Source organism: Macrobrachium nipponense, chromosome 30 (genome assembly GCF_015104395.2).
Source record: "Macrobrachium nipponense isolate FS-2020 chromosome 30, ASM1510439v2, whole genome shotgun sequence".
Taxonomy (NCBI): domain Eukaryota; kingdom Metazoa; phylum Arthropoda; class Malacostraca; order Decapoda; family Palaemonidae; genus Macrobrachium; species Macrobrachium nipponense.
Window position 1 is genome coordinate 66261281 of NC_087218.1, and position 26258 is coordinate 66287538.

At 46.0% G+C, this 26258-nt stretch overlaps 1 protein-coding gene across 3 annotated transcripts in view; it reads right to left on the bottom strand.

Moving 5' to 3' along the window:
- LOC135202574 (stomatin-like protein 1) overlaps positions 1-26258 on the bottom strand; it is a 453302-nt gene that overhangs the window by 12896 nt on the left and 414148 nt on the right. For all 3 annotated transcript variants that reach the window (XM_064232076.1, XM_064232073.1, XM_064232075.1), the window contains one exon: positions 25956-26105. In XM_064232076.1, coding sequence (XP_064088146.1) covers positions 25956-26105 — 150 coding nt within the window. The remainder of the gene's footprint in view (positions 1-25955; positions 26106-26258) is intronic.

The window sequence follows — 26258 nt, forward strand, 5'->3', positions numbered from 1 at the left end:
ATTTCTTTAGCTTGGCACACTTTCAAAAGGCAGAGCATTCTGATGCTTTCTAGCGGTCATGTGTAACTTTAAATCTTAATTTTTGTATATGGAACTTACCCAGTAATTATATAGCTAAGAACTTCCTACCTATGGCAGCCTAACTATTGAAATTTTATGCTAGCTCTAGTTCCGGTTATGGTGTAGTTAGAATGCCCCACCCACTACCCGGGAGTATATATAGGTAACAACCTGGCAGAGAGTTTTAATTCGTTTTCTGCCAGCTCCTGATGAACATCGTTGGTTTCAGGCAGCCTTTTTTTTTTTTCAACGGATTGTGTAATTAGTGTTGATGAATTCGAAGTTCTCGGTGAAGTACTGTGTTGTTTTGCGTTAGCTCATTCTTTCCAGTATGTCAGATTGTAGCACAACTAGTGTTAGGTTTTTGTGCAGATGGTTGCAAGACAAGGGTAACTAAACCTTGCTGATTCACATACCAGATGTAGTAAATGTAGAGGTCAAGAGTGCAAGAGAGAGAATATTTGTGCTGAATGTTGCAATTGGGATGACAAGAAATGGAAAATATTTAGGTCCCATCAGGACAGGATGGATAAGGACAGAAAGAGGAAAGCAGCTGCTGGGGCAGAAAGTATATCTACCTAATGTTCAAGCTGTTGAATTGGTAGAAGATAACATGATTTTGTTCCTACACATAATACAAATCCTCGGTCCTTAACATATGGAATTATACTTTCAGCGTAGGCTGGAATTCGGTCATAACAGAATGACAACAAGGTAGTTAGGCAGCAACTGGACGTAAACATTCCACTTTGCTTTTGTCCACCGTTGTGTGCAGACATGCTCTTTCTCTCTGCTTGTCTCTGTCGTACAGAAAACTGTGAGATCTTTCTGTGTTTTTGTGATTATTGTATGGTTGTGTTTTTTGTTTGCTTATTTTTTTATGATGCAAACTCAAAACTCTGATAAGCCTTATCACCCCTCCATTTTCGCAACGTGTTTGCCTGGGAGTGGGGGCCAGGAAGTGTGGTAGCTTCCGCTCTAAGATAGAAGTGGATCCTCATGTCCTCTGCATGAAGTGCCTAGTGCATGGGTGTTCAGTAGGTAATCCTTGTGAAACTTGTATCTCTTAGTTGGCGGAGCAGTGGGGGAGATACGAAAGGAGGAAGCAATCTCGGGGGAAGTCTTCCAAGGCTTCGTCGGAGGGTTACATGCCCCCGACGACTCCATCGATGACTAATCCTTCATCTTCCTCCCTCCGCGTAAGCTTCCCCATCTCGCTGTTTACCCTTCAGGGGAAATGTCTCCTTCCGCTTCTTCGCTTAATTCATCAAGCGTAGAAGAGGGTGGGAGGCACATCAACTAGGAGTTGTACTCGGGAAGTCATGCTCACTCCGGAGGGGATCCTTCTCCTTTGGGGCTAATAGTAGTTACCCCCACTAACCCAAATTTTGCTCCCTCAGGTGTGTCTGTCTCCGCAGTCGGGGATTTGCAGCAGGCTTAGGTGAAGTTGGGCTTGCCTGGCATTCCATCTCTCCAGGGGCTGATGGATCATTTTTCGTCAGCCCCTGTGACTCATGGGGCAGCTGCAGGGACGATGACGACTGTCAATACCTGGGTATGTGGCACCACCTCAGTTACCACAGTAACACCTTCCATGGTCATGTCGTCAGTACTGCATACTTCGAGGACAGAACAATTTCTGCCTCCTCCAGGTTATGCAGTCTTCTCTTCCCCAGCTACCTATGATCAGTCCCAGAGACTATCCCCACTGGATCTTCCACCTGTCTCCTTGCCCATGCCTGTTGCTTCCCCAGTCCCTGACCATGCGAGTGCTGCTGTGGTGTCAGTGCCCCCGTTCCCGGCTGCCATGGAGCCTGCTGCTTCGGCAGCCACTTCAGTGGCACCCTGGATGGGGAATCTGAATGCTGCTCTTGAGGAAGCTGGCAAAGAAGAAGTTCAAGAAAAAGCAAAAGGTGCCCAAGAGGTCTCGATCTGGGACTTCTAAAGGTCTGTTTTGTTGCTCTGGTAAGACAGGTGGGCCTTCCACCGTTCCTTTGGGAACAGGAACCACCTCGCTGCCCCCAAGGGCACGCAGAGTGGGGACCACAGAAGTTCTCAATTCGGCTTGTAGTTCTGCACCTAGTCCTAGTGCCTCTAGGACTAGGACCATTTTGGGTTCTCGTTCACGAGTTTCCCCAAGTGCACGCACATCTACTGATGAGCGAGCAGCTAGAGTCAGTGACGCTGAGACCACTCGCCATTGTGACTCGGGCACGATGTGTAGGGAAGGGGTGAGTCATTCAGGTGACTTGTACCTTGCCGATGATCGCTTGCATAGCGATCGCTCGGCTCCCAGGAGTGACATGACGGTCCCACCGTATGGAGGAGTACTGATAGTAGTTTATATTTGACAACTTCTCCAAGGGTTGTGTGTGTGTGTGTGTGTGAGAGAGAGAGAGAGAGAGAGAGAGAGAGAGAGAGAGAGAGAGAGAGATAGAAAAAAATTGGTGGAAGAATAAATGGGAGTGGTTGAATGGTGGTCATAAGTGTGTCTGTTGAGGCGCTCTGTTATGTATATCAGTGGCAGGAGTGTGTTACGGAAGTCGAAAGCAGTAAGGAGTTCAGTGAAGTCATAGAGTTGGTTTTGGCAGTAGTTATCCATTGGTGGCTAGTTGATTTTGTATTTGGCCAGAGGTGAGTATGTGTTTGTGTTTTGTGTGTTCGGTATTGTGTTGAACCAATTGTCCTGCAGGTTAAAAGTAACATAAAAGGGAAAGTGTAAGTGTGGGAAACTTTGCTAGCTTGTACGATTAACATAACTGTGGGGAGCTTGCTTGCTTTTTTTACTTAGCTTTGGTTGCGCCACAGAAATTTTTGGCGCCTGAACAGGGAGTTCTGGTGTGGCAGCTGCAGGATGATTGGTCTAGGCTAGTGTGTGAGGGGTGAGAAAATTTGGGATGGAAGGATTGAGTGAGGTGGAGAGGCTGAAGGAGGAGTTGAGGTTGGAGAGAGAAGTGAGAGGACGATTGGAAGTGGAGAATGAGAGGTTGAGGGTAGTGTGAGGAGCTGAAGAGCAAGTAAGAGGAAATGAGAGGAATGATAAGGAGTGCAAAAGTGGAAATGAAAGAAGTGAAAGGAGCGGAAGAGAGAATGGTTGAGAAAATGGATGAAAAATTTGGAGTAATGATGAATGCAGTGCAGGAGATGATTAAGGGGTTCATGGGAGAGGGAGCTGTAGGAGGTAGGCCTACTGGGTCTTGTGTTGGGCCAGGAGTGGTAAAGAAAGTGGAAGAGAGAGTGGATGATACTACGAGTGACGAAGGTGATTTGGTTGTGATAGGTAAGGGAAAGAAGGGAAAGACACAGGATAAGGATAAACCTGAGGACAAGAATAAGAAGGGGGCTGAGGAACAGAAGAAGACTAAGGGAAAGAAGGCTAGTAAGGATGGCAGACAGGATGAGACTAGAAATGAATACATTGGGGAAAAGGCTGAGAGTGATTTAGATAGCGGTGAGTGGAAACAGGTAGGTAGAAAGAAGGCTAAGAAGAGCGTAATCATGAGCATGGATGTTAGTATGGAAGTTAATTCGTTGTATTCGGACGAGGTTAAGAGGGATCAGAATGGAAGTAGCGAAAGTGAGAGTGAGAGTGAACAGGAAGTACGAAAGGCTGTGTAAATGAGAGAGGTACCTAGATGTGCACAATACGAGGAATATGGTAGTTGGGACATAGGGGACTTTTTGTAAGGAATATGAGAAGTATTGTGTGGCTAAGTATGGGGATAACAAGAGAGTCTGGGCAAGAGAGTTGGGTAGCTTTTTGACAAGATTTTTGTTGAGTATGTATGGGGTAATGATGAGCGTGGGGAATGTGCCTTATGAGAGTGTGAAAGCCAGGATTGTGGAACAGGCGAAGAGGATAAAGAGCAATGTTAGATATAGGAGAAAACATGGTTCTGATGAGGTAAGAATGAATGTTGATGAGTAGTTGTCGATGTATGTGTGCAGGTTGGAAACATTAGCCAGGAAAAAGTTTGGGGATGAAGGGATAAATGAGTGTAAAGAGTTAATCAGGAAGTTGTTGCCAACTGTGCCTGAGAGTGTGTATGGGTTTGTAAATCTGAAACGTAAGGAGAAAATGCGATGGACGAATGATAAGTTGACGTGGAATGACATTTTGGAAATAGTAGAGGATTATGAGTTAGATAGGTGTATGAGAGTAGAAGTGTAAATGTTAGGACTGAGGTTATACCAGAATTTAAGAGCTATAAGGAGGCAGTTTTAGAAGGGCCAAGTCGAATGGCAGAGCGAGTGCTTGATAGGAGTGTTAGAGCAAGTAACATAAGTATGGTTAACCCTAAGAGAGATCGGAGTGCAAGCGTTGGAAGAGTAGGGTCCGTTAGTCGTGAACAAGAGCAGCAGTGTTACAGATGTGGAAAGCCAGGACACAAGAAGAATGAATGTCGGTGGGTGTTGGGAGCATGCTTCGGGTGTGGGCAAACGGGGGCATTTAGTGAGCGAGTGTAAGAAAGATAAGGATATTAAATGTTATAAGTGTGGGCAAGAAGGGCATATAGCAAGTGGATGTCGGGGTGTCCGTGTGACTGAGGTTTGCGATAATTGCAGAAAGAATGGGCATTATGCTAGAGTGTGTAAAGAACAGCAGGCAAAATGTGTTGAATGTGGAATGGAAGGTCATGTAGTGAGTGTGTGTAGGAAAAAGAGGATGAGTCAGGTTGGAAATTCAGGAAACTAGTTGTTAAGGGGATGATTCGGTTGGGTGGGTCCTCTAGTATGTGACAGTATGTTCGGGAGAATGCAATGAGTGAGTGGTTGAGAGTGAATAAATGTGGGCCGAGCATCAGTGAGCAAATGGGTCTGGGAGATCAGCAGCTAGTGTTGGTTGAAAGCGGAAGAAGGTAAGGAAAGGGAATGAAAGGGAGAAACGTGAACTGCATGATAGATGGGTTAGTGGTAGGGTGCAAATGGTTGATAAAGCATGTGCTACGGATGACTTTGAGGGAATGAATGATACTTGTAGTGTATGTGAGTTTGAGTTGACAGGGACAAATGAGACTTCAGTGAGAGGGAAACTGTGTAGTAAGGAGGTAGTTGATAGGATGGATAAGTCTTTGTGGGAGTTTGACAGAAGTATGGGTGAACTGAGTGGCTTGGTAGCCGAAATAAGGGAGATGTTGGAACCAGAGGTGGAAGATATCGGTGAAGTAGTGAATGAGATTTGGGAGGTTGGTAGTGAGGGAGATAATGGGAGTTTGAATAAAAGTGGTTTGGAAGAAGTGAATGGCAATGTAACTGAAAGAATGTATGAGAGTCCTCAAACAAGATCCAGGAGGCCTGCATCTAGCAGCTTGGGTGTTGCTAAAGGCAATTTAGTGTGGATGTTGCAAGTGTAAGGAGACGTTGTCAAATGTAATGGGGGAGGTAATATTGAGGAGTAATGATAGTAGTTTATATTTTACGTCTCCAAGGGTTGTGAGAGAGAGAAAGAGAGAGAGAGAGATTGGTGGAAGAATAAATGGGAGTGGTTGAATGGCGGTCGTAAGCGTGTGTCTGTTGAGGCGCTCTGTTGTGTATATCAGTGGCAAGAGTGTGTTACGGGAGTCAAAAGCAGGAAGGAGTTCAGTGAAGTCATAGAGAGAGTTAGCTTTGGTAGTAGTTATCTGTTGGTGGTTAGTTGATTTTGTGTAATTTGATTGATATTAGTGATGTAAAGTTGTTGTGAGTGTGTCTGTCTGGCTGTGGTGAGGTTGAAGAGGTTGGTAGTACATTTTCGGTGTCTGTGAGTGGTGGTTGGGGCAGTGTTGGTGTTGGCAGGTTGTTGTGATGGGGTAAGTCATGTTGTTGTCATGTTGTTTCGAGCTGTTGGTGTTCTTCTGCTCAGTGATTTGTCGGGTTGTAAGTTGTTGTGGGGTTGTGGTTCTCGGTTGGTTGGTTTGTGGTGTGATTGTTGGCGGTGGTTGTGTCTCGGCTAGCCTATATAAAGCGGACAGCACAGCCTAGCCCTAAGTATCTGGAGCCAGAGGTGCGTACATGTTTGAATTTTGTGTGTTCGGTATTTTGTTGAACCAATTGTCCTGCAGGTTAAAAGTAATGTAAAGGGGAAAGTGTGAGTGTTGGAAATTTTGTTAGCTTATACGATTAACATAACTGTGGGGAGTTTGCTTGCTTTATTTTTTACTTAGCTTTGATTCCGCCACAGCTGGATCATGCACGTGGCTAAACCGGCAGGTTCCCCGTTCAGTCTCCCTGAGAGGTTTCGGCCTCTTCGGGGACGGTACCCGCTCTCATCGCGCAGATGGACGCTATTCTTTGCCCGATTGTCGGTCACACTCAGGCGGGCCAGGCATCGATTAGCGCTTCTCCTGACGTGAGAGAGCATCGTTACCCTCCCTGGAGAAGTGTTACTCCACAGGGATAACACTCCTCTAGACCTGCGAGCCGATCATCACCACAGGTTGGTGACCGTTCGTGGCCAGCTCTGTCTGCTAGTTCTGCTAACAGGCCAAGCAGGAGCAGCGTCAGATCTTCCACACCTGTCCCTTCAACTTCCTCAGGATACACCAGGAGGAGCGAGGTGACCAGGGGGGAACCGTGGGGAGTGTTCTTCTCAGGGTTCAGCCACGAGAGCGAACGTTCCCGGCACGGTCTTAGGACCCAAGAGGTCGTACGCTCAAGGGGTTCAAGGAGATCATAAGTGGTATGTTGAGGTTCTTCCTTCTGAGGGAAGAGGATCAAGGGAGGGACTTGGCCTGGAGGGACTTGACGGTCCTTCTCCCCAGGACGCAGTCACTCCCGAGATTCAGAGGTCATCGCACTGATTCGTCAGCACAGTGACCTAGGGGGAAAGAGGTCAAAGATCATTGGTAACTCCCTCTGACCGCCCCTCGCAGTTGGAGTCATTCTGGGGTCCTAAGAAGGAACCCAGGGCTTCTGTGGGGTTACCTTGGTCTTCCTTGTCCAAGGGTGTGTTGAACCAGGTGAACAATGTTGTCTCTAGGCAAGAGAGTTCACTTAAGACCAACAGATCAGACAAGCTGCTTCCCCCTCCTCTACCTCGACAGAGGTGTTCCTACATGCCCTCAGAGAACCCTTTGCCAACTACACACGTTGACCCAGAGCTAGCACATCTAATTCCTGGCTTGCCTCTGCAGCACCTTGTTTCAAAGAACCTTTGGGACCCTTGGAAGCTACTGCTATGGCAGCTTTCCAAGCCATCTCCTGGCTGGATCTGTGGTCCCTCAAAGTATAAAAAGTCGATGCTTCTTTGGGACTGATAGTTCCCGGAGAAGACTTGGCTTTCAGAAGACTTTGTCAGGCTGGCAGTAGGGCTATTTCCTACCTGGTCCACCAGACTGCAAACCTGTGGGCCAACCTGGTTATTAGGAGGAGGGACGCTGTCCTAACTCATATAACCAGGTCGGCTGGCGTAGAGTTGGCATTGGGTCTCAGTAATGGACCATTGCTGGGTTCTGCCTCTCTCCTCCCTAGAGACATGGTGGATGCTGCGGTGGACAAATATAGAGCTAAAGACAGTGATCATCTTGTCCACCAAGCAGTTGCCAAGACATCCAGGCCATCTCGTGCAACTGCGGCTAGGCCTAAGAGCCAAGCTAGCACTTCCTCTGCTCCCAAGAAGACTCCTCCTTCGAAAGGGGCACAAGGAAAGACCCAGCCTTCTTCTTTCGCTCTGAAAGGGGATCAACAGTCCCCCTCTCAGCCCTCCTTCTCTCATGGGAAGGGAAGTAAGCGAAAGAGGAAGAGAGGGAAACACTAGGGACAGCGTTCCCCCTCAGATGCTGCCATTGGTGGGGGGTTGGTGCCTGGCAAGCCATTGGGCTACATGGCAGCACTACAGATCAGAGACCTGGGTAGTGGATGTCCTTTGGGAGGGATATCTTCTGCCCTTTGAGTCAAGGCCACCCCTCACCGACCATCTGGACCACTTCAGATCTACATCCCTGGTTCTGCCAAGGATCTGGCACTCAAGGAAGAAGTGCTATCAATGCTGAACAAGGGAGCTGTGGAAGTCGTACAAAATCCATCACCAGGGTTCAACAGCCGACTTTTCCTGTTGGAGAAGGCTACGGGGGCCTGGAGACCAGTGATAGATATCTCTCCCTTGAACTGTTTCATTGGCCAGAGTGTTACCTTGGTGTCTGCTTCGTCCTACTCGGTCAGGATACATCTCTTGAGGTATCTCGGTGACTGGCTAGTCCTGGCAAGCTTGCTCTCGCAGTTGCTACAGGACAGGGATAGACTTCTCGATTTTTGTTGTGATCTAGGAATCATAATACATTTCGAGAAGTCGGATCTCATTCCCAAGCAGAGGATAAAGTACCTGGGCTTGCTGATAGATACGGTAGCAGCACAAGTCTTCTCCGCAGACTTGAGAATCAGCAAGTTCAGGAAGGCAGTTCAACTATTTCTGTCTCGATAGGAACAGCTTTGGCAGGTCGTGATCGGTCACCTGTCGTTACTAGAGAAGCTAGTCCTTCATGGGGGTCTTCACCTGCAGTCTCTTCAATGGAGACTAAAGGAGTGTTGGTCACAGGCTAGGGATTCTCAATCCTTCCTCATCCCTCTAACGAAGGAAGTGAGGAAGGATTTAGTCTGATGGCTAGATGACAGGAACCTCTTGATAGGAGTGGAGTTGTACACTCCCCCTCCAGACATGCTTCTGTTCTCAGACGCATTGAACGAGGGTTGAGCACACACCTGGAGGAGTTGCTGACTGCAGGAGTGTGGGATCAACATGACAAGCACCTTCACATCAACATCCTGGAATTCAAGGCGGCTTTCTTAGCCCTCCAAGAGTTCCGGGATTGAGTGATGGGACACTCCTTGGTGTTGATGAGTGACAACACCATGGTAGTGGCATATGTCAACAAACATGGGTGCATAGTGTCCCTCTCGTTGCATCAGTTGACAGTGCAGGTGCATGAGTGGACTGTAGTACACTCGGTAGAGCTGTCAGCCAGATACATTGCAGGCAAGAGGAATGTAGTGGCGGACAAGCTCAGACGTCAGAATCAGGTGATTGGGAGAGGTGGCGGAGGGGCTGTTCGACCTATGGGGGCGTCCAGTGGTAGACCTGTTCACCACCCGGCACAACAGTAAACTTCCTGTTTTCTTTTCAATGGTGCCGTACCCATGGGCAGCTGCAGAGGACATGTTCCAACATCTGTGGGACAACCTCGAAATTTAAATCTTTCCCCTGTTCTGTCTGATTCACAAGGTGGTCAGCAGAGTGCTGGTCACCAGTAATCTTCAGATTATTCTGGTTGCAGCCATTTGGTATCCTGATCTGTTGGCTCTTCTCTCCGAGGCACCGCGAGAGATTCCCCCGTGGTACAATCTTCTGTGTCAGCCGCACGTAGAACGGTACCATTCGACAGTACAGTCCCTGAGTCTTCACGGCTGGCGGTTATCCATCTCTTGCAAATGACAGGATTTTCTCGCCAACCAGCAACAGAGATGGCAGGATACCCCAGACAGTCTCTGCAGCAGTGTACCAGGGAAAGTGGTCCGTCTTCTGTGGTTGGTATCATGGACATGGTCTCTCTCCGCTCAGAGCCATTCTTCAACAGATTGCGGATTTCCTAGTCTTTCTCCAGCAAGAGAAGCTCCTCTCTGTCTCTGCAGTTAAGGGGTATAGGTCTGCTTTGGCCCTGGTCCTGAAACTATGAGGAGTGGATATTTCCTCTTCTATGGAGATATCTCTTCTCATGAGGAGATTTGAGAAGTCTTACCCACTCAGGGAACTCAGGCCTCCTTAGTGGGATGTGACTCTCTTCTTAAGGAGCTTGACTTGTGAGCCTTATGACCTACTACGAGAGTCATCAGACAGGGATCTGACCCTCAAGACCGTCTTTTTACTGGCCCTGGCATCAGCAAAGAGAGTAGGTGAGCTTCATGGTCTCTCTTATAATGTCAAACACTCAGGGGGATGGGGATGTCTTACGCTCTATTTCGTCCCAGATTTTGCAGCGAAGACTCAGAATCCTTCGGTCCTTGACGATGGATTCGAGTCCTTTATGATCCCCTCCCTAGAGGACTTTTGTGGTAATGCCCCAGACGAGATGCTACTTTGTCCTGTTAGAGTGCTATGGCGCTATCTGAGAAGAACTCGGCATCTTCGGCCTGAGTGTCGACGCCTCTTTGTTAGCACCGGGGTGACCAAGAAAGAAGTGTCAGAATACTATCTCTTTTTGGCTTCATGAGGTGATCAGGAAAGCATACTCCTCTGAAGGGAGGTCCGACATTGGCACCTTTCGTCCGAGAGCCCAAAAAGTCAGAAGTGTTGGTCCTACCCTTGCGTTCCGCAAGAATCTGTTGGTTTCACAGGTACTGAAGGCAGGGATTTGTTCCAACCAGACCACCTTCACCTCCTTCTCCTTCGGGATATTGCCCATAGGTCCTTGGATACCTTTTCCTTGGGACCTGTGGCGGCTGCTCAACAAGTTGTGTGGCTTACTCAGCTCCTCTAACTGGACAAGGTTGCATCTCGCCTCGTGTAACCATATGAATGGGTGTGAATGAGAGTGTGACTGGCTTCTCTTCCTCCTTCATTCTTCTCTAGTCCTTTGGGCAGAGAGCTGTGGTCATCACATGCTGGAAAGGGCAGTCGATGCAGGTAAGCTATATTACTGAGCTCCATTCTATTCCCTTTCATTAGGGTATAGAAGCATATATCCATCCCTTCCCTAACAAAGGGGGAAGAGGACATTACCATGAGACAAACTCAATACAGGTAGTCCCTGGGTTACGACGGGGTTTCCGTTCTTGAGACACGTTGTAAGCCGAAAATCGTCGTAAGCTGGAACATCATCAAAAATCCTAAGAAAACCTTACTTTTAATGCTTTTGGTGCATTCAAAACTATGTAAACTGCATTCTTATTGCATTTTTTATCAAAAAACCTTCAAATATTGATTATTTTGCATTTTTGGAGTCATATTTCTTCTGCCAGATTAGTGTTGTAGGCATCGTAACCCTGGAACATGCGTCATAAACCTGGAAATAATTTCTGATAAATATAATTGAAAAGCGTTGTAACCTCGGAACGTCGTAAGCTGAACCTGTCGTAAGGCGAGGACTGCCTGTATTTGTATATTTGTCATCTTGCTTCCAACTATAAGTTCTTGTTTGCTATTCATAAGAGGCTACGCTTGTCTCCCTCTTATGAATTGGTCCAGAGGTCTGGCCATTGGTCTCGCAGTTCTCATACTCCTATCAACTGGACAGAGGCCAGGTTACCCCCCTTGCTCTTACAACCTGGACAGGAACTTTGGTTGGGCGAACACCAGTCCATTCACAAAACTATCAGATTCCTACTACCAATCAGTGATTCTTCCTTATGTAAAGGGTCGAGGGTTTGTATTACATGTAGGAACAAATCACAATTTTTGAAAGTAAATTGTATTTTTCCTAACTATACAAACTTGAGGTCCTTTACATATAGGCCCACCTCATGCTACCCCTCAAGCTGTTCCTGGGCCTAAAGCAAAGTGGAATGTTTATGTCCAGTTGGATGGGACTCCCGACTATCGGACAAGCAGTTACTGCCTAACTACCTTGTTATTCTGTTACGACCGAATTCCAGCCTATGCTGAAAGTAATTCTTTATGTAAAGGACCTCAGGTTTGTATAGTTAGGAAAAATACAATTTACTTTGATGTTTTGCCTGTAATTCCGGTTAGTTCTCAAGTCATTTGTCCTCCTGCTCCTGTGTCACTAACTTCTATTCCAGGTTTGCTTGCTCCCGATCCCAACACCTTTGCTAGCCTCAAGTCAAAATTTGATAAGAAGTGCGATGATGGAACTTGGTGCTTCTGTTAAAGCCTTAATGGAAAAAGGCAATCAAAGTGCTAGTGAACTGCATAGTGATTGTGTAGAGGAGGTGGCTGTCCGACCCACTGGTGCTCCTAGATGAAGGTCACTGTCCCAGTCCCCTTCACCGGGGAGAAGACATACTGGAGGTCGAAGGGAGGCCAGTGGGGTTTGTCCCCGGGCAGTCGCCCCCTCAGTCAAACCTGCTGGTGATCCCCAGGTTTCGACAGAGCGCAGCTGGAAAGGCGTCTCGTTTGGTGTATGTGATCTGCCATCGGAGTCAGACAGCTCGACTCCCAACAAGAGTCGCCGTGAGCATTTTCAAGACGTGTCACGCCTACTCAAGAGACAGTCCAAGGATGTAGATAAATCTCTTCTAAGATTAAGAAAGAGGACGTCTTCAGTCCACAACCTTCATGCAGCTACGTGGTGTCGCACCCTGCATTGTCGGCTCCTCGTTCTCAATCTGCTTGGGACAGCCCGGAATCCTTCCCCTGTATGGATCGACAGTTTGTTTCTGCTAAATGAAAGACAGATCCTTCGGAGTGAATTTCATCAGTCTCAAGATCCAGACCTATCTTGGAATTACCTTGGACTCCTGGATGTGATTCTCTTGTTATGATGCAGTGCTCTCATTCAGCCGGACGATCAACATCAGTTGCCATGCGCCCACGTTCCCCGACAGATGAGTCAAGAGCAGTTTCGCCTCACTCTCAGTTGTATTCTTCAACTTCCGATCCTTTGTTACCTCCTCTTAAATGCAATTGGATGACATCATGTCTTTGTTTGTTGCAGAAAGCTTTAACACCTTCTCAAATGGAAGAAGCGGGTTTATCACGTATCTCTTCGGATGAGGAAGAGGAGGAACAGGATACAACTTTCTCAACAACTTTCTGGATTTTTCCTCACCTGCGGCTCCATTATCACCGACTTCGACTTTCCTCATGAGGAAACCTGCTTCAAACAGTTTAGCCCTACCCAAGTTGGTACTCTCTCCATCTACAAAGGAAGTTTTGAGAGACTTGGACTCCTGGTTAGTGTCGAAGAGAGAGATGGGTAAAGCATATTTTGCCACCCCACCTGCCAAGCTGATAAAGAAGAGTCACCGTTTTTACGACACTGGAGAATCTCCTTCCTTGGGGGCCTTCTCGGGCCTCATCGACTCTGCCAGGCGTTCGGCCTTTTCATCAGCCAAAGTTATGCTCTCATCCTCAGAAATGGATCACCTAATTAAGAGTATTTTCAAAGTATCAGAAGTATATAGGTTCTTAGATTGGAAAATCGGGGCATTAGAGAGGAAGGTAGAAGATGGCCCGGCGATTGCAAAATATGTCGCAGCAGACTTGTTAGGGGTACTGTCATGTGTGGACAAGGCCGTTAGAGACAGTTCGGCGGAGTTAGCATCTCTCGTCTCGTTTTGTATCCTGAAGGAGAGGGATTTGTAGTATTCCTTACCTAATAAATGAGTAACCACAACACAGAAGTCGGCTTTGCTTTTTGCCTCCTCACTGGACAAGAAACGCCTCTTCCCCCAAGAAGTAGTGCATCAGATTTTGTTGTCGCTACAGAAGAAATCAACCAACGATCTTTTGGCGCAATCAGCGAAGCTTTCTAGAGAGCGTCAATCTAACCCTAATAGGTCTTTCTCTCCTCTTCAACCCCAAGATTTTTGTGGAGTAAGACAGAGAGGCTAGCAAAGACCCCTTACTAACCTATGACCTCCAAGTGCCTGTAGGAGCCAGGTTGGGCCTTTTTTGGAGGGAATGGAGTTTGAGAGGAGCAGAACCTTGGGTAGTCAAGGTGTCGCAGCAAGAGTATGTCAATCCCTCCAAAGAGGGCCCACCTTTGGTCAGTTCGCCGATAACAATACCAGCCTACTTGGCAAAATTAGAAAAGTTTATGGCTCTCTCTCAAGAGGTAGAGTCACTGCTTTGCAAGAGAACAGTAGAAATAGTAGAGGATTAAAATTCGGAGGGATTTTACAAAAGAATCTTCATGGTCCCCAAAACATCGAGGGGCTGGAGACCAGTTTTAAATGAGAGCGCTTTGAATCATTTCGTTCTCAAGACGAAATTCCATATGGAGACCAATCAGTCGATCATGTCCTCCATACATCGAGGGGACTGGATTGTGACCCTGGACATGAAGGATGCATATTTCCACAACCCTATGCATCCGGATTCCAGAAAGTTTCTCTGCTTTGTTTTTCAAGGAAAGGTTCTCCAATTTCAGGCATTATGCTTCGGCCTGTTGACAGCGTCACAGGTCTTTACTCACTTACTGGCTCCACTGGTGAAGTGGCTTCATCTGTTAGGAGTGAACATCTCATTTTATTTAGACAAATGGCTACTCAGTGCTCAGTCGAAGGACAAATACATGGAAGATCTATCAAAAACTCTCCTTCTTACCAAGAAACTAAGTATTCTGATGAACAATGAGAAATCTCAGATCATTCCCACTTGTCATAAAATGACACATTTAATTTTCATTTCCATTAAAAGAAAAGGTGTTAATTTCTTTATCATTAACTTTACTTTACATTTTGTGATTTACTAATTAATGATTAGATATTTTTTTGCCTGTATTTTGCAAATGCGACACGAGTTTCCCTCCGTTTTTTTTTTCCGCTTTAAAGTTGGGGTAATGTGCAGCTGTCCGGGTTACTGTGCACAAATGGCAATTTAAGGGGACATTCTTGGATCCCAATAGTGGCGAGCGCTGCTATTCTGTATTGGTTATACTATGTAATTAATTGTACTTATCTTCCTGAAGACAACAAACCAGCTAAGTATCTTATATAAGTTAATTTGCATGTTTGGCCAAATGTGTACAGGAGTTATATAAGAATGCTAGGTTAGTTCTCGTGTCTGCGTTTGGCGACTACTAACGAGATTTAAGGTAAATACAAGTTGATTTCTGGTTTGTAATAATATTCCAGTGCCTAAAATTCCTACCGTTGTTGTCTTCTTAAAGAAAATTATGTGCTGTGGACCATTTTGAGCAATCGGAGGATATAATTTCACCACACCACTCAACGGATTCTATATTTGGGAATGCTTTTGAACACTCAGAATTTTTGGGTTTTTCTCTCCCCCAAAAGCTCTATCCTAGCTAAGAAACATGAAATCAAGGCAGCTGATGTTGCAAAAGGGGTCACGTCATTATTGAAACAGAGATCGCAACTAGTGGGTAGATGTTGAGAAGCTGTTGTTGGTGGGGATCAATGAAAAACAGTTAGTGGGGGATAGTGTGTCTGAAGCAATTTTCTGGGCTCAGTTCGTGTCGCTGCGCGAAATATCCCTTTAATCCATTATTTCTAAGGTAAATGCACTAACACATACCAGAGAATAAATAAAATAAAGAAAAGGTCAGTACTACTGACTCGCTCACCCTCTAAGAGGGCGTCGGTATGAACACTAGGGCGAGTGAGACCACTACCACGAACCACTTACCAATAGAAATCTCCTACTACAAAACCCCCACAAGAGGGGAGCCGACCCACAGAGTGGGCAGCAACTACTACTACTCCATCCCATGCTGCCGACTGCTGCGCCTCTGGTGGCCATCCTTTTAAGTTAGCGCACTGTGTACACACGTACCCTTTTTTGCTCTTGTGTTTTTTGTGCCCCTTACGAGGATTTTACTAGATATGGAGCGTTCAGCCATCGCAGCAGCTAAGTTAAGTAATCTGTTAATGTTTCTATTTGGTTTTTTCCAGCTTTGAGTCAGTATTTGCCGTTTTTTAGGTATAAATACTGGCTCTTGGTCGGAAGCATGGCAGCATTGTTCTGCCTCGTGGCGGGTTCGTTCTTGGTCTTCCATACCTAGAACCTTCCCTTGTTACTTTACGCTCTATTGCTAGTTATCTATATTATGTTAGGGGTCCAGCCTACTTGGTTTATGTCATGCATGCATGTCTTCTTTACCTTGCGTAGGCATTTTCCATCCAGACCCTAGCCACAGCTCTTAGTATCGGCCCCGGCTAGCTTTGAGTGGTAGACTTTCTTTCGGGTTAGTCGTACACTCCTGGATTTTTTCTCCTACTGATTTACTTTCTTACTTTTATTTTAATTTAATTTTAGTAATTTTATGTATTTTAGGTTAGCCTACGGCGTCTGGCATATTACGTAGCCTAGGTCCTGTATTTCATGGTCCCCACCAGTTTATTGCTTCCTCTCATCAGTTCGGTTGCTTCTCTATAGCATCTCACTGATTAGTTGGTTGTGATTGCGAAGCAGCCAGGCGCCCGTCCAGTCTCCCTACCCTCCTCCCGCTCTCCCATAGAGCCGGGGGGAGGGAGGTCTGTCCTCGCTCGCTCCACCCGTGCCTGTCTCCCTCTCTCCCTAGGCGGAGGGAGTAGGGGAGGCTGGACAGACCCAGGACTGGACCTGACCGTTCTCTTGCTTCACGGTGCGCTAGGGTGGCTAGGTAGGGGGATTGGCCTTCCCCCTCCGTTGTTACTCCGTTGCCCCGTTGTTTGCTCGAGTCTGTTTCGCCCTCTCGCTCCTTCCCGGATTGTTGGTGCTTTTTATCTTACCGGAGCTCCGTCAATCACGTGGAAGGTTGCTAGTTCACCCTTACGGGCGGACATCAGGCGTACAGTTGGTCTTTTCTAACCATCCCGTCTCGCTGATATCGCGAGACGAACACTGCCGCCCGCACCGGAATTATTTCCGTACTAGTGCTAATTAGGCTTAAGTGTTTTTGTGTTTATTTTAAGCTATCATAAGTTTAATTTAAGCTAGCTTAAGCCGAGTCCCTCCCTTACCTACGTTGTCACACCGGATCTTTCCGGGGTTATAGCCTATTCAGGCGGTAAGGGAGGGGTTATGCCCAAAATTTTTTCGTGCTCCGGCATGCAGCGGAGTTCTATTAGCCTATTAGCCTGTAAGTGATGTCTTTTAGGGTACTCATGTATCTTTTCACTTACAGACCACCAACTGTGAGCATCCAGGATGCAACGGCCATGCTCCAGGACCCCTGTGGACATGAAGTCTGCAGGTCCCACGCTCCATGCGCGACTCCGCACGGAATCTGCAGGTCTGGTTCCACGCAAACCTGCACCATATGTTACGATCTCGTGAGTCAGTTCTTAGACGGGGGTTAAGTATTCCCACTCCGTTCGGTAATTCCAATAAATGTTATAGATCTTAAGTTTAATTTTAATCTTTTATTTTAAGCTTAAGCTCTTTTTATATTGGATGGTACATCCCCTATGTCTTTAGACTAAGCCTAATATAGTTAGTTTTAATCTTAAGTTTAAACTTAAAACTAATGAACGCCTTCTCTTCCAGGCTCCCGCCGTTAGAGATACCGCTCTGGCAACCCTGAGGGCTTGGGTCGGCGGATTCGGGAAGAACGCCGCCAAGGGACAGCCCTACATTCTAGAGAAGAGGTTGGCTGTCCTAATCTTCCCCGGCGGCAAGTCGACGGGTTACATCGACCCGGCAGAGGCAGCCCCTACTATGGCGGCGATTCATCAACAGCTCGCCGCTTCGATAAAGGAACCAGGCCAAGATATCTCGTCGGACGTCGCGACACTTGATTTGAATATAGAACCCATGGTAGGTGTTGACGACCTGTTGGTCGAGGTAGGTACGTTGGACGCCCAAGGGCTTCCCTTGGGCGCCACTGGGTCTTCTACTCCTGCTAATTCTCCAGCTTCCTTCCAAGGCTTTACAGGAGCTGAGCTCCTTTATACTTCACCCGACGCTTCGGTAAGACCTAAGGTCAAGGGCCAGAAGGTTGTAAAAACCCTCAAAAAGACGTCGTCGTCGTCCAAAAAGACTTCGTCGGCGTCAACGTCTCGTAAGTCTCCGGCTGCAAACCCCAGAGCAGAGCGGTCTAGAGCTTCTGTTTCAAGCTCCAAATCCTCAAAGAGCAGGTCTTCCAAGGAGAGGCCACCTACTCCGGCTGAGCCAGCAGTTTCTCCTCTCCCCTTGGTACCTGTTCCAAGTTACCCATCCACCTCCGCAGCAGCTTCCGGTTTTGGATCCCAATGCTGGACTGTTGCAACACATGGGAGACTTGGTCGGCTCTCTGAGGAGCAGCATCATGGAGCAGAGTCTCTCCCGGTTGTCCGACAGGATTACGTCTCAGGACAATATCATCGCCGGACTTAATCAGGCCCCTCTAGCTACTCCTCAGCTTTCGGCACCGGACTAGCTCAGCTCCCACCTCATGACTCTCTGCCTCCGTTCTCTATGAATAACCCCTGGAGGGTGGCGTCATACGCCCCTTTCCAGGACGGTCTTATTTCCATTCCGGAGTGTGGCACTCGAAGGATTGAGGACTTCGAGTTCTACCCGGAGGGTCTCCAACCACCGTTCATTGGCTACGCCAGACTCACTGACGCAGCCATGACTAGAGATGACAAAGTCCCTAAGGAGACAGTCCTCTACTCACGTGACCAGGCTCAAAGAGAATGGCTCAGGTGTTTAGAGGATATGGATTGTTCAAATACGAGAATTCAAGCCTTCAAGAGTCCCTTCACCATTTTTACGATGGAGGAGGGAACTCCTCTTCCCTTCTCAGCAAGATAGCAACGGTCACTATTCCAGCTGCCCAGAAGGGGAGTCGTTGCCACAGCTAAGGGAAGCAGAACCCCACATCTCCTTTGCTCCCTTCACTCGGAGAATTGTGGGAAGATTTGCCCACACCTTTTCGACTGGCAAACTCAAACCAGACTGTGCTATGGATCAGTTTGGTGAGAAGTCTGCCTAGGCTTCCGGACAGCCTCATTCAAGCTGAATTTGAGGCCAAGACTAGGCTAGCCAGGTCCATTAATACCATGGCAATGACTGAAGTAGCGACTATTTCTTACGGTTCTGAGCCGCTCTTCAAGCTTCTCACCAAGTCACTGACGCAAACAGTCCAGTCTGACATGTTTGAGTTTGCTACAAAAGCCAGAACTAAAGTGCCGGAAAACATGTCCTCCAGGAAGCAACTATTCGTCATGAGCCGAATAAGTTGCTTTCATCCAACATCTGGGGGGCAGACCTCTTTCCTGATTCAATGGTAAAGGAGGTCCAGGCGGAAGCGACAAGGCTTAACCAAAGCCTTAAGGATCGTTGGGGTCTCACTGCAAAGAGACGCCAAGACCAAGCAGCAAGAGGTAAGTCTCAGCGGAAAACTGAAACGTTATCAGCCTTACCAGAAAAAGCAGCAACGCTTCACCCAGGCTGTTTCGGCTGTTCCGTTGGTACAATCAGCCCAACCCTCTACTTCTAAGGCTCAATCACAGCCCATCTACGTGATTTCCCCCCAGCCTCAACCTTCCACCTCCTACGCTGTCTCCCCAGCCTTCAACCAAGTGTTCGAAGGCCAGGCCTTTCAGCAATACGACCGCTTTGGCAAGGGAGGCAGAGGTAGGGGATCCTTTCGTCAGAGAGGATCAGGAAGGTCTCTCAACAGGGGAAACACACTTCCGTGGAGGCCCAGGAGGTCACTCAACCCAGCAGCAGTGAGAGCTCGAAGGTAGGAGGGAGGCTGTTTCTCCTTCCGGCACCGGTGGGGATTCAGCAAGTGGGCAAAGAGTATTGTGTCGAAAGGCCTGGGTTGGAGTTGGGTTGCGGATCCCCCTCCATCCAGAACCTTTCCTTCAACTTCCATCAAAAGAAATGATGGAGTATGCGGAGGACCTCCTTCAGAAAGGAGCAATAGCGAGAGTCAACAGATTAAAATTCAAGGTCGCTTATTCAGCGTTCCAAAGAAAGTCTCACAAAAAAGAAGGGTAATCTTAGACTTGTCCCGCTTAAAACTTGGCCATTCGCTGCGACAAGTTCAAAATGCTGACCATCTCGCAGGTGCGGACCTTACTTCCCCGTGGGGCCGTCACCACCTCTATCGATCTTACAGACGCATACTATCATATCCCTATTGCAAGACACTTTCGCCCTTATCTGGGCTTCAAGATAGGAGATCAAGCATTCTCCTTCAAGGTAGTTCCCTCGGTCTGAACGTGGCACCCAGGGTGTTCACGAAGTTGGCGGAAGTAGTCGTCCAACAACTGAGGTCTCAGGGGATAATGGTAGTAGCGTATCTCGACGATTGGTTGATTTGGGCTCCAACAGTCGAGGAATGTCACAAAGCCACACTGAAAGTAATCCAGTTCCTAGAGTATCTAGGGTTCAAGATAAACAGGACAAAATCAAGACTCACTCCGGAGTCCAACTTTCAGTGGCTGGGCATTCAATGGAATCTATCCTCCCATACTCTGTCGATTCCATCAGCCAAGAGAAAGGAAATAGCGAAGTCAGTAAAGCAATTTCTAAAACACAAATTTGCTTCAAGGAGAAGCCAGGAAAGAATCCTGGGTTCCCTCCAATTTGCCTCAGTGACAAACATCTTGATGAAAGCCAAACTGAAAGACCTAACCAGAATCTGGCGCTCATGAGCAAATGTCAGGTCCAGGGACAAGTTGTCATCAGTCCCACAGATTCTACGGAATCGTCTACGCCCTTGGGCAAAAGTGAAGAACCTGTCAATATCAGTACCCCTTCAGTTTCCTCCTCCGGGGGATTACCATCCACACAGACGCTTCATTAAGCGGCTGGGGAGGATATTCTCAGTTCAAGAAGGTTCAAGGAACCTGGTCACCCCAGTTCCGCCGGCTTCACATAAACGTATTAGAAGCGATGGCAGTGTTCTTGACTCTGAAAAGGTTAGGTCCGCCAAAGAACTCCCACATAAAGCTAGTTCTGGACAGCGCAGTGGTAGTCCATTGCGTAAACAGGGGAGGCTCCAAGTCACGACATCTGAATCATGTCATGGTAGCCATCTTCTCCCTGGCGGACAAGTTCAGTTGGCACCTCTCCTCCACCCATATAGCTGGAGTGAGAAACGTCATAGCAGATGCTCTATCCCGCTCAGTTCCTCTGGAGTCGGAATGGTCACTGGACAACAGTTCGTTCCAATGGATTCTCCGGAGGGTTCCAGATCTATAAGTAGATCTATTCGCATCTCAAGCGAACCACAAACTCCCATGTTATGTGGCCCCCAACCTGGACCCTCTGGCCTATGCCACGGATGCCCTGTCCATAGATTGGAACAACTGGGAGAAGATTTATGTCTTTCCTCCAGTGAATCTTCTCCTGAAGGTACTGAACAAACTCAGGACGTTCAAGGGTCAAGTAGCTCTAGTAGCCCCAGACTGGCCGAAGAGCAATTGGTACCCTCTGATTCTGGAACTGGGTCTTCGTCCTCTTCGAATTCCCAATCCCAGGCTCTCCCAGTCAGTACAAACGAAGACTGTGTTCGCTTCCTCAGGAATTCTCAAAACCCTAACTTTATGGACTTCATGAAGTTTGCGGCTAAAAAAGATGCAGATATTGATCCACGAAATATTCTTTTCTTGGAATCTAATAAAAGGGATTCAACTTTGAGACAGTATGATGCTGCAGTCAAAAAAGTTGGCAACCTTCCTGAGAGGATCAGATATTAGAATCATGACAATCAATTCAGCTATATCCTTTTTCAGATCTTTATTTGAAAAAGGCTTAGCAGCTAGCACTATTACGACAAACAAGTCAGCCTTGAAGAAGATTTTTCAACTCGGGTTCAACATAGACTTGACAGACTCTTACTTCTCGTCTATTCCCAAGGCTTGTGCTAGACTTAGACCTTCAGTGAGGCCTACGTCAGTATCGTGGTTCTTGAATGATGTTCTAAAGCTGGCTTCAGAAACAGACAATACGACATGTTCATTTATAATGCTCTTAAGAAAAACTCTATTTTTATTAAGCTTGGCTTCAGGAGCTAGAATTTCAGAACTGTCGGCGTTATCCAGAGATCCGAATCATATAGAATTTCTTCCCACAGGGGAAGTTCTACTTTCTCCGGAACGTAGCTTTTTAGCAAAGAATGAGGATCCTTTGATGAGGTGGGAACCGTGGAAGGTTATACCCCTTCCACAAGATGTTTCTCTTTGTCCAGTATCGACCTTACGAGCCTTTCTGTCCAGACATCCTCATCCTCGTCGGGTCCTCTCTTTAAGAGAGAGAAAAAGGTGGTACTTTATCTATTAAAGGTATCAGGCAACAAATCCTGTACTTTATTAAGCAAGCCAACCCTGATTCCTTCCCTAAAGCTCATGATGTCAGGGCAGTTGCCACCTCAATTAACTATTTCCAACACATGAATTTTGATGATTTGAAAAAGTATACTGGATGGAAATCGCCGACAGTATTTAAGCGTCATTACTTAAAAGTCCTTGGAAGCTCTGAAATTTTCAGCAGTTGCGGCGGGTAACATAGTTTCCCCCAACTCTGCTTAATCTTAAGTTGAAGATCCAGTTCTCCTTTCTACCTATCTCATTCAACAGTTTGTCTATACCTACCATGTTCATCTACGTCTACCTTGAGTCTTAGCTGCTCTTGTGATGGTACAGTGGGTGTCCCTTATTTTTTGCTAGGGTCACCCACAATTGTTTGTATATTCTGATCTCTATGATGTGGTCCCCTTATTTTTATGCTAGGGTGACACATCTACATTTGCAATGGTTACGGGTTTTGTATACTAAGGCATATACATTTGTTTATTATATTATTTTCTAAGTTTGTTCAAATTCAGTTTATTATTATAATTGCTTTATTTACTTTGTACATATTAACTATACACAAATGTTAAGATCAACATATATTCCATGTAAGCCCTGTACATATATGTTAACTTTAAGTTAATTTTAAGGAATATTTTCTAACTTGTATAATTGTGTATATGTATATTTCTTAGCAATTATATTTCTTTATTTTATTTTAAGTTTTATTGAGACCTTATTTATTTATTTTCTTTACAATCTTGTGCTAATTCTCTGGTACGATTTCGCGCAGCGACACGAACTGAGCCCAGAAAAGGGATTTTGACGTAAGGAAAAATCTATTTCTGGGCGATTGGTTCGTGTCGCCCAGCGAAATCCCACCCTACCCATCCCTGCGCTCAAGATTGTCTGCTAACTTCAGGATGGCCACCAGAGGCGCAGCAGTCGGCAGCATGGGATGGAGTAGTAGTAGTTGCTGCCCACTCTGTGGGTCGGCTCCCCTCTTGTGGGGGTTTTGTAGTAGGAGATTTCTATTGGTAAGTGGTTCGTGGTAGTGGTCTCACTCGCCCTAGTGTTCATACCGACGCCCTCTTAGAGGGTGAGCGAGTCAGTAGTACTGACCTTTTCTTTATTTTATTTATTCTCTGGTATGTGTTAGTGCATTTACCTTAGAAATAATGGATTAAAGGGATATTTCGCTGGGCGACACGAACCAATCGCCCAGAAATAGATTTTTCCTTACGTCAAAATCCCTTATTTGTGAGAGAGCTAGGATGCTACATGCTGATTTAAGTAAGAAAATGCCAACAACTAGTGATGCTCTTGGTGATTTTAAGGCCAACAGAGGCTGGTTTGAAAAATTCAGAAAGCATACAGGCATACATAGTGTCACATGGCATAGGGAGTCTGCGAGCTTGGATAAAGATGCCACTGAAGAATTCGTTGGTGAATTCAGAGTATCTTGAGGCTGGAGGATTCCTCCCACAACAGGTCTACAATTGTGATGAGACAGGCCTGTTCAGGAAAAAAATGTCAAAACGGACCTACATCTTGCAGGAGAAAAGTTCATTGCCAGGGCACAAGCCTATGAAGGAGAGGCTAACACTCTTGGTCTCTAGGAATACCAGTGGGGATTTCAAAATAAAACCCCTGCTTGTGTATCACTCTGAAACTCCCCGAATGTTCAAGAAAAACAATGTCATAAAGAATAAATTGCCTGTGATGTGGAAGGCCAATAAAAAGGCATGGGTCATGAGACAAATTTTCGTAGAGTGGGTCAATGAAGTGTTTGGCCAGAGTGTGAAAAAATACCTGCAAGAAAATCAATTGCCCCTCAAGTGCCTCCTGGTAATGGACAATGCTCCTGCACATCCTCCTGGCTTAGAAGACCAGTTGCTGGATGAATTTAAATTCATCTCAGTGAAGTTCTTGCCTCCTAATACCACTCCTCTCATTCAGCCCATGGACCAACAGATCATTTTAAACTTCAAGAAACTCTACACAAAGGCACTGTTTCAAAGGTGCTTTGAAGTTACCTCAGACACTGAATTGACCCTAAGAGAGTTCTGGAGGATCACTAAAGTATCTTTAATTGCATAAGTCTTATTGATAAGGCTTGGCAGGGAGTGACTTCCAGGACAATGAACTCTGCTTGGAGAAAATTGTGGCCAGTGTTACCTCGAGAAGGATTTAGAAGGCTTTGAGGCTGACCCCGACGACCCTGTGCGTGCCTGTTTTGGAGTCTACTGTGTCTCTGGGGAAGTCCATGGGCTTGGATGTGAGTGGCCAGGATGTGGAAAAGCTAGTGCATGCCCATAGGGAAGCGCTAACCACTGAGAAGCTGCTAGTCCTTCAGCAGGGACAGCAACAGACAGCAGATGAGGACTCCAAGGAGGAGGAGGAAGAGATACTGTTCCTACTTCAGTGATTAAAGAAATGTTTGCCAAGTGTGGAGTGATATGAAACATTTTTGTTGAGATACATTATCCTAACAAAGACGTTGCATCCATGTCTCTAACATGTTTGATGACAATGCTTAGTACCATTTTAGGCAGATATTGAAGAGACATCAGAAACAAATGTCTCTGGACAGTTTTATTATTCGGCAGGGGTCCAGTGACTCTCAAGGTGGTCCTAATGCCAGTAAAAAATGAAGTGTGGAAGTAACCTCAGACAGTGCTACTAAAAAACGTAGAGAAGTAACCACAGACGGGTTTATGATAACTGAAGTCCTTCTGGAGTCCAAACAGTAACCTCTCCTCCTCCCTTACCCCTCTTTTCTGTCTTCCATAAGCTAACAAGAGTCTTCCATAAAGGTAAGAATGATGTTAAATGTTCATTATTCATTTCATCATGCATTTATATTTATTTCTCATTGTTTTATTTACGTAAAACTGTGTTTATTCCCAGTAAAATGTATTTTTTGTTAATATTTTTGGGGTCTGGAACATTAATACTACATATTTACATTATTCCTTATGGGAATTATTGCTTTGGTTTTCGTACATTTTGGATATTGTTGGAGGTTCCGCAACGGATTACGTATTCTTTTCGAGACAGCTGTAAAAGAATTCTTTGAGATTGGTTGTTATGTCTTATGGAGCCCTTTGGGGCCCATGAGAGTGTAACTCCTTTGAGGATAACAGTGACTACCAAAAATGGTGTATTTTCCTACATCAAAGTCTATTGTATCTTCATTAAAATCTAGCAGGAAAAAATACTCTTCTTTCTTTTTACCTCTTTCTACTATGTACGTACTCCTATCCTCATCTGTTATGACTTAGCAGGTAATATGTAAATAGTGCCGTACAGCACATTTTTTCTTAATTGCCATATCTAGAATTGCTATTACTTTTTAGATTAAAAACTAAAAATTTATGAAGCGGAATGCAAATTTAAAATAAATACTAGAGACAGCATGAATACCCAAAAGAAAACTAGCAGAAAATGCCCCGAAGTTTCTTCAATGCAATCAAGTTTTCTGTACATTGTATAATCAAGGCCACCAGAAATAGATCTATCTTTTGGTGATCTCAGTATAATGCTATATTAGCCATGGCCCATGAAACTTTAACCATGGCCTGGTGGTGGCATGGCCTGTATTGTTGCCAGAGGCATGATTATGTTTAAATTTAACCCTAAATAAAATAAAAACTACTGAGGCTAGAGGGCTGCAATTTGATATGTTTGATGATTGGAGGGTGGAGATCAACATACCAATTTGCAGCCCTCTAGCCTCAGTAGTTTTTAAGATCTGAGGGCAGACAGAAAAAAAGTGTGGACGAACATAGGAGTATAGTCAGTCCCTGGTTATCGGAGCAAGTTCCGTTCCCGACGGCATTATGATAACTGTAAATTGCCTACGTATAACAAAAAATCAGCGGTAACAGTATTCAATGAACAGGGATGAGTGCTGCTGTTAAATGGGGATCGGTGCCGATAAACCAGAGATCAGCGCATATCGGCGCCGAAAATCCAGTTATCATTGTCACTAGACAAGCACCGTAGAACTGGAGGCCGATAACCGGGGACTGCCTATAGAAAAACGAGGTCACAAATAATTTCATTACCATTTCCAATGAATATTATGAAGACACCACCATCCTTCCCCTCCACTTGAAGTCTGTAGATGCCATGAGTGAGATCAGCTCCTCCCACACCTCCGATGAGTCCCTGTAGATGTTTCCCCAGTTTTGTTTGTGGCGAACGACTGCTTGTAACTGTTGAAAAAATTTACTCTTAACAATATCTTATGTTGAATATTCTACAAGGCTAACAAATATTAGGTTTAGAGCATACTGACTGCAGTCTGAAGACAGGTGCTTGGAAATTTTCAGTATTTTGGTGCCTGTAAAATAGATCCTAACTACACG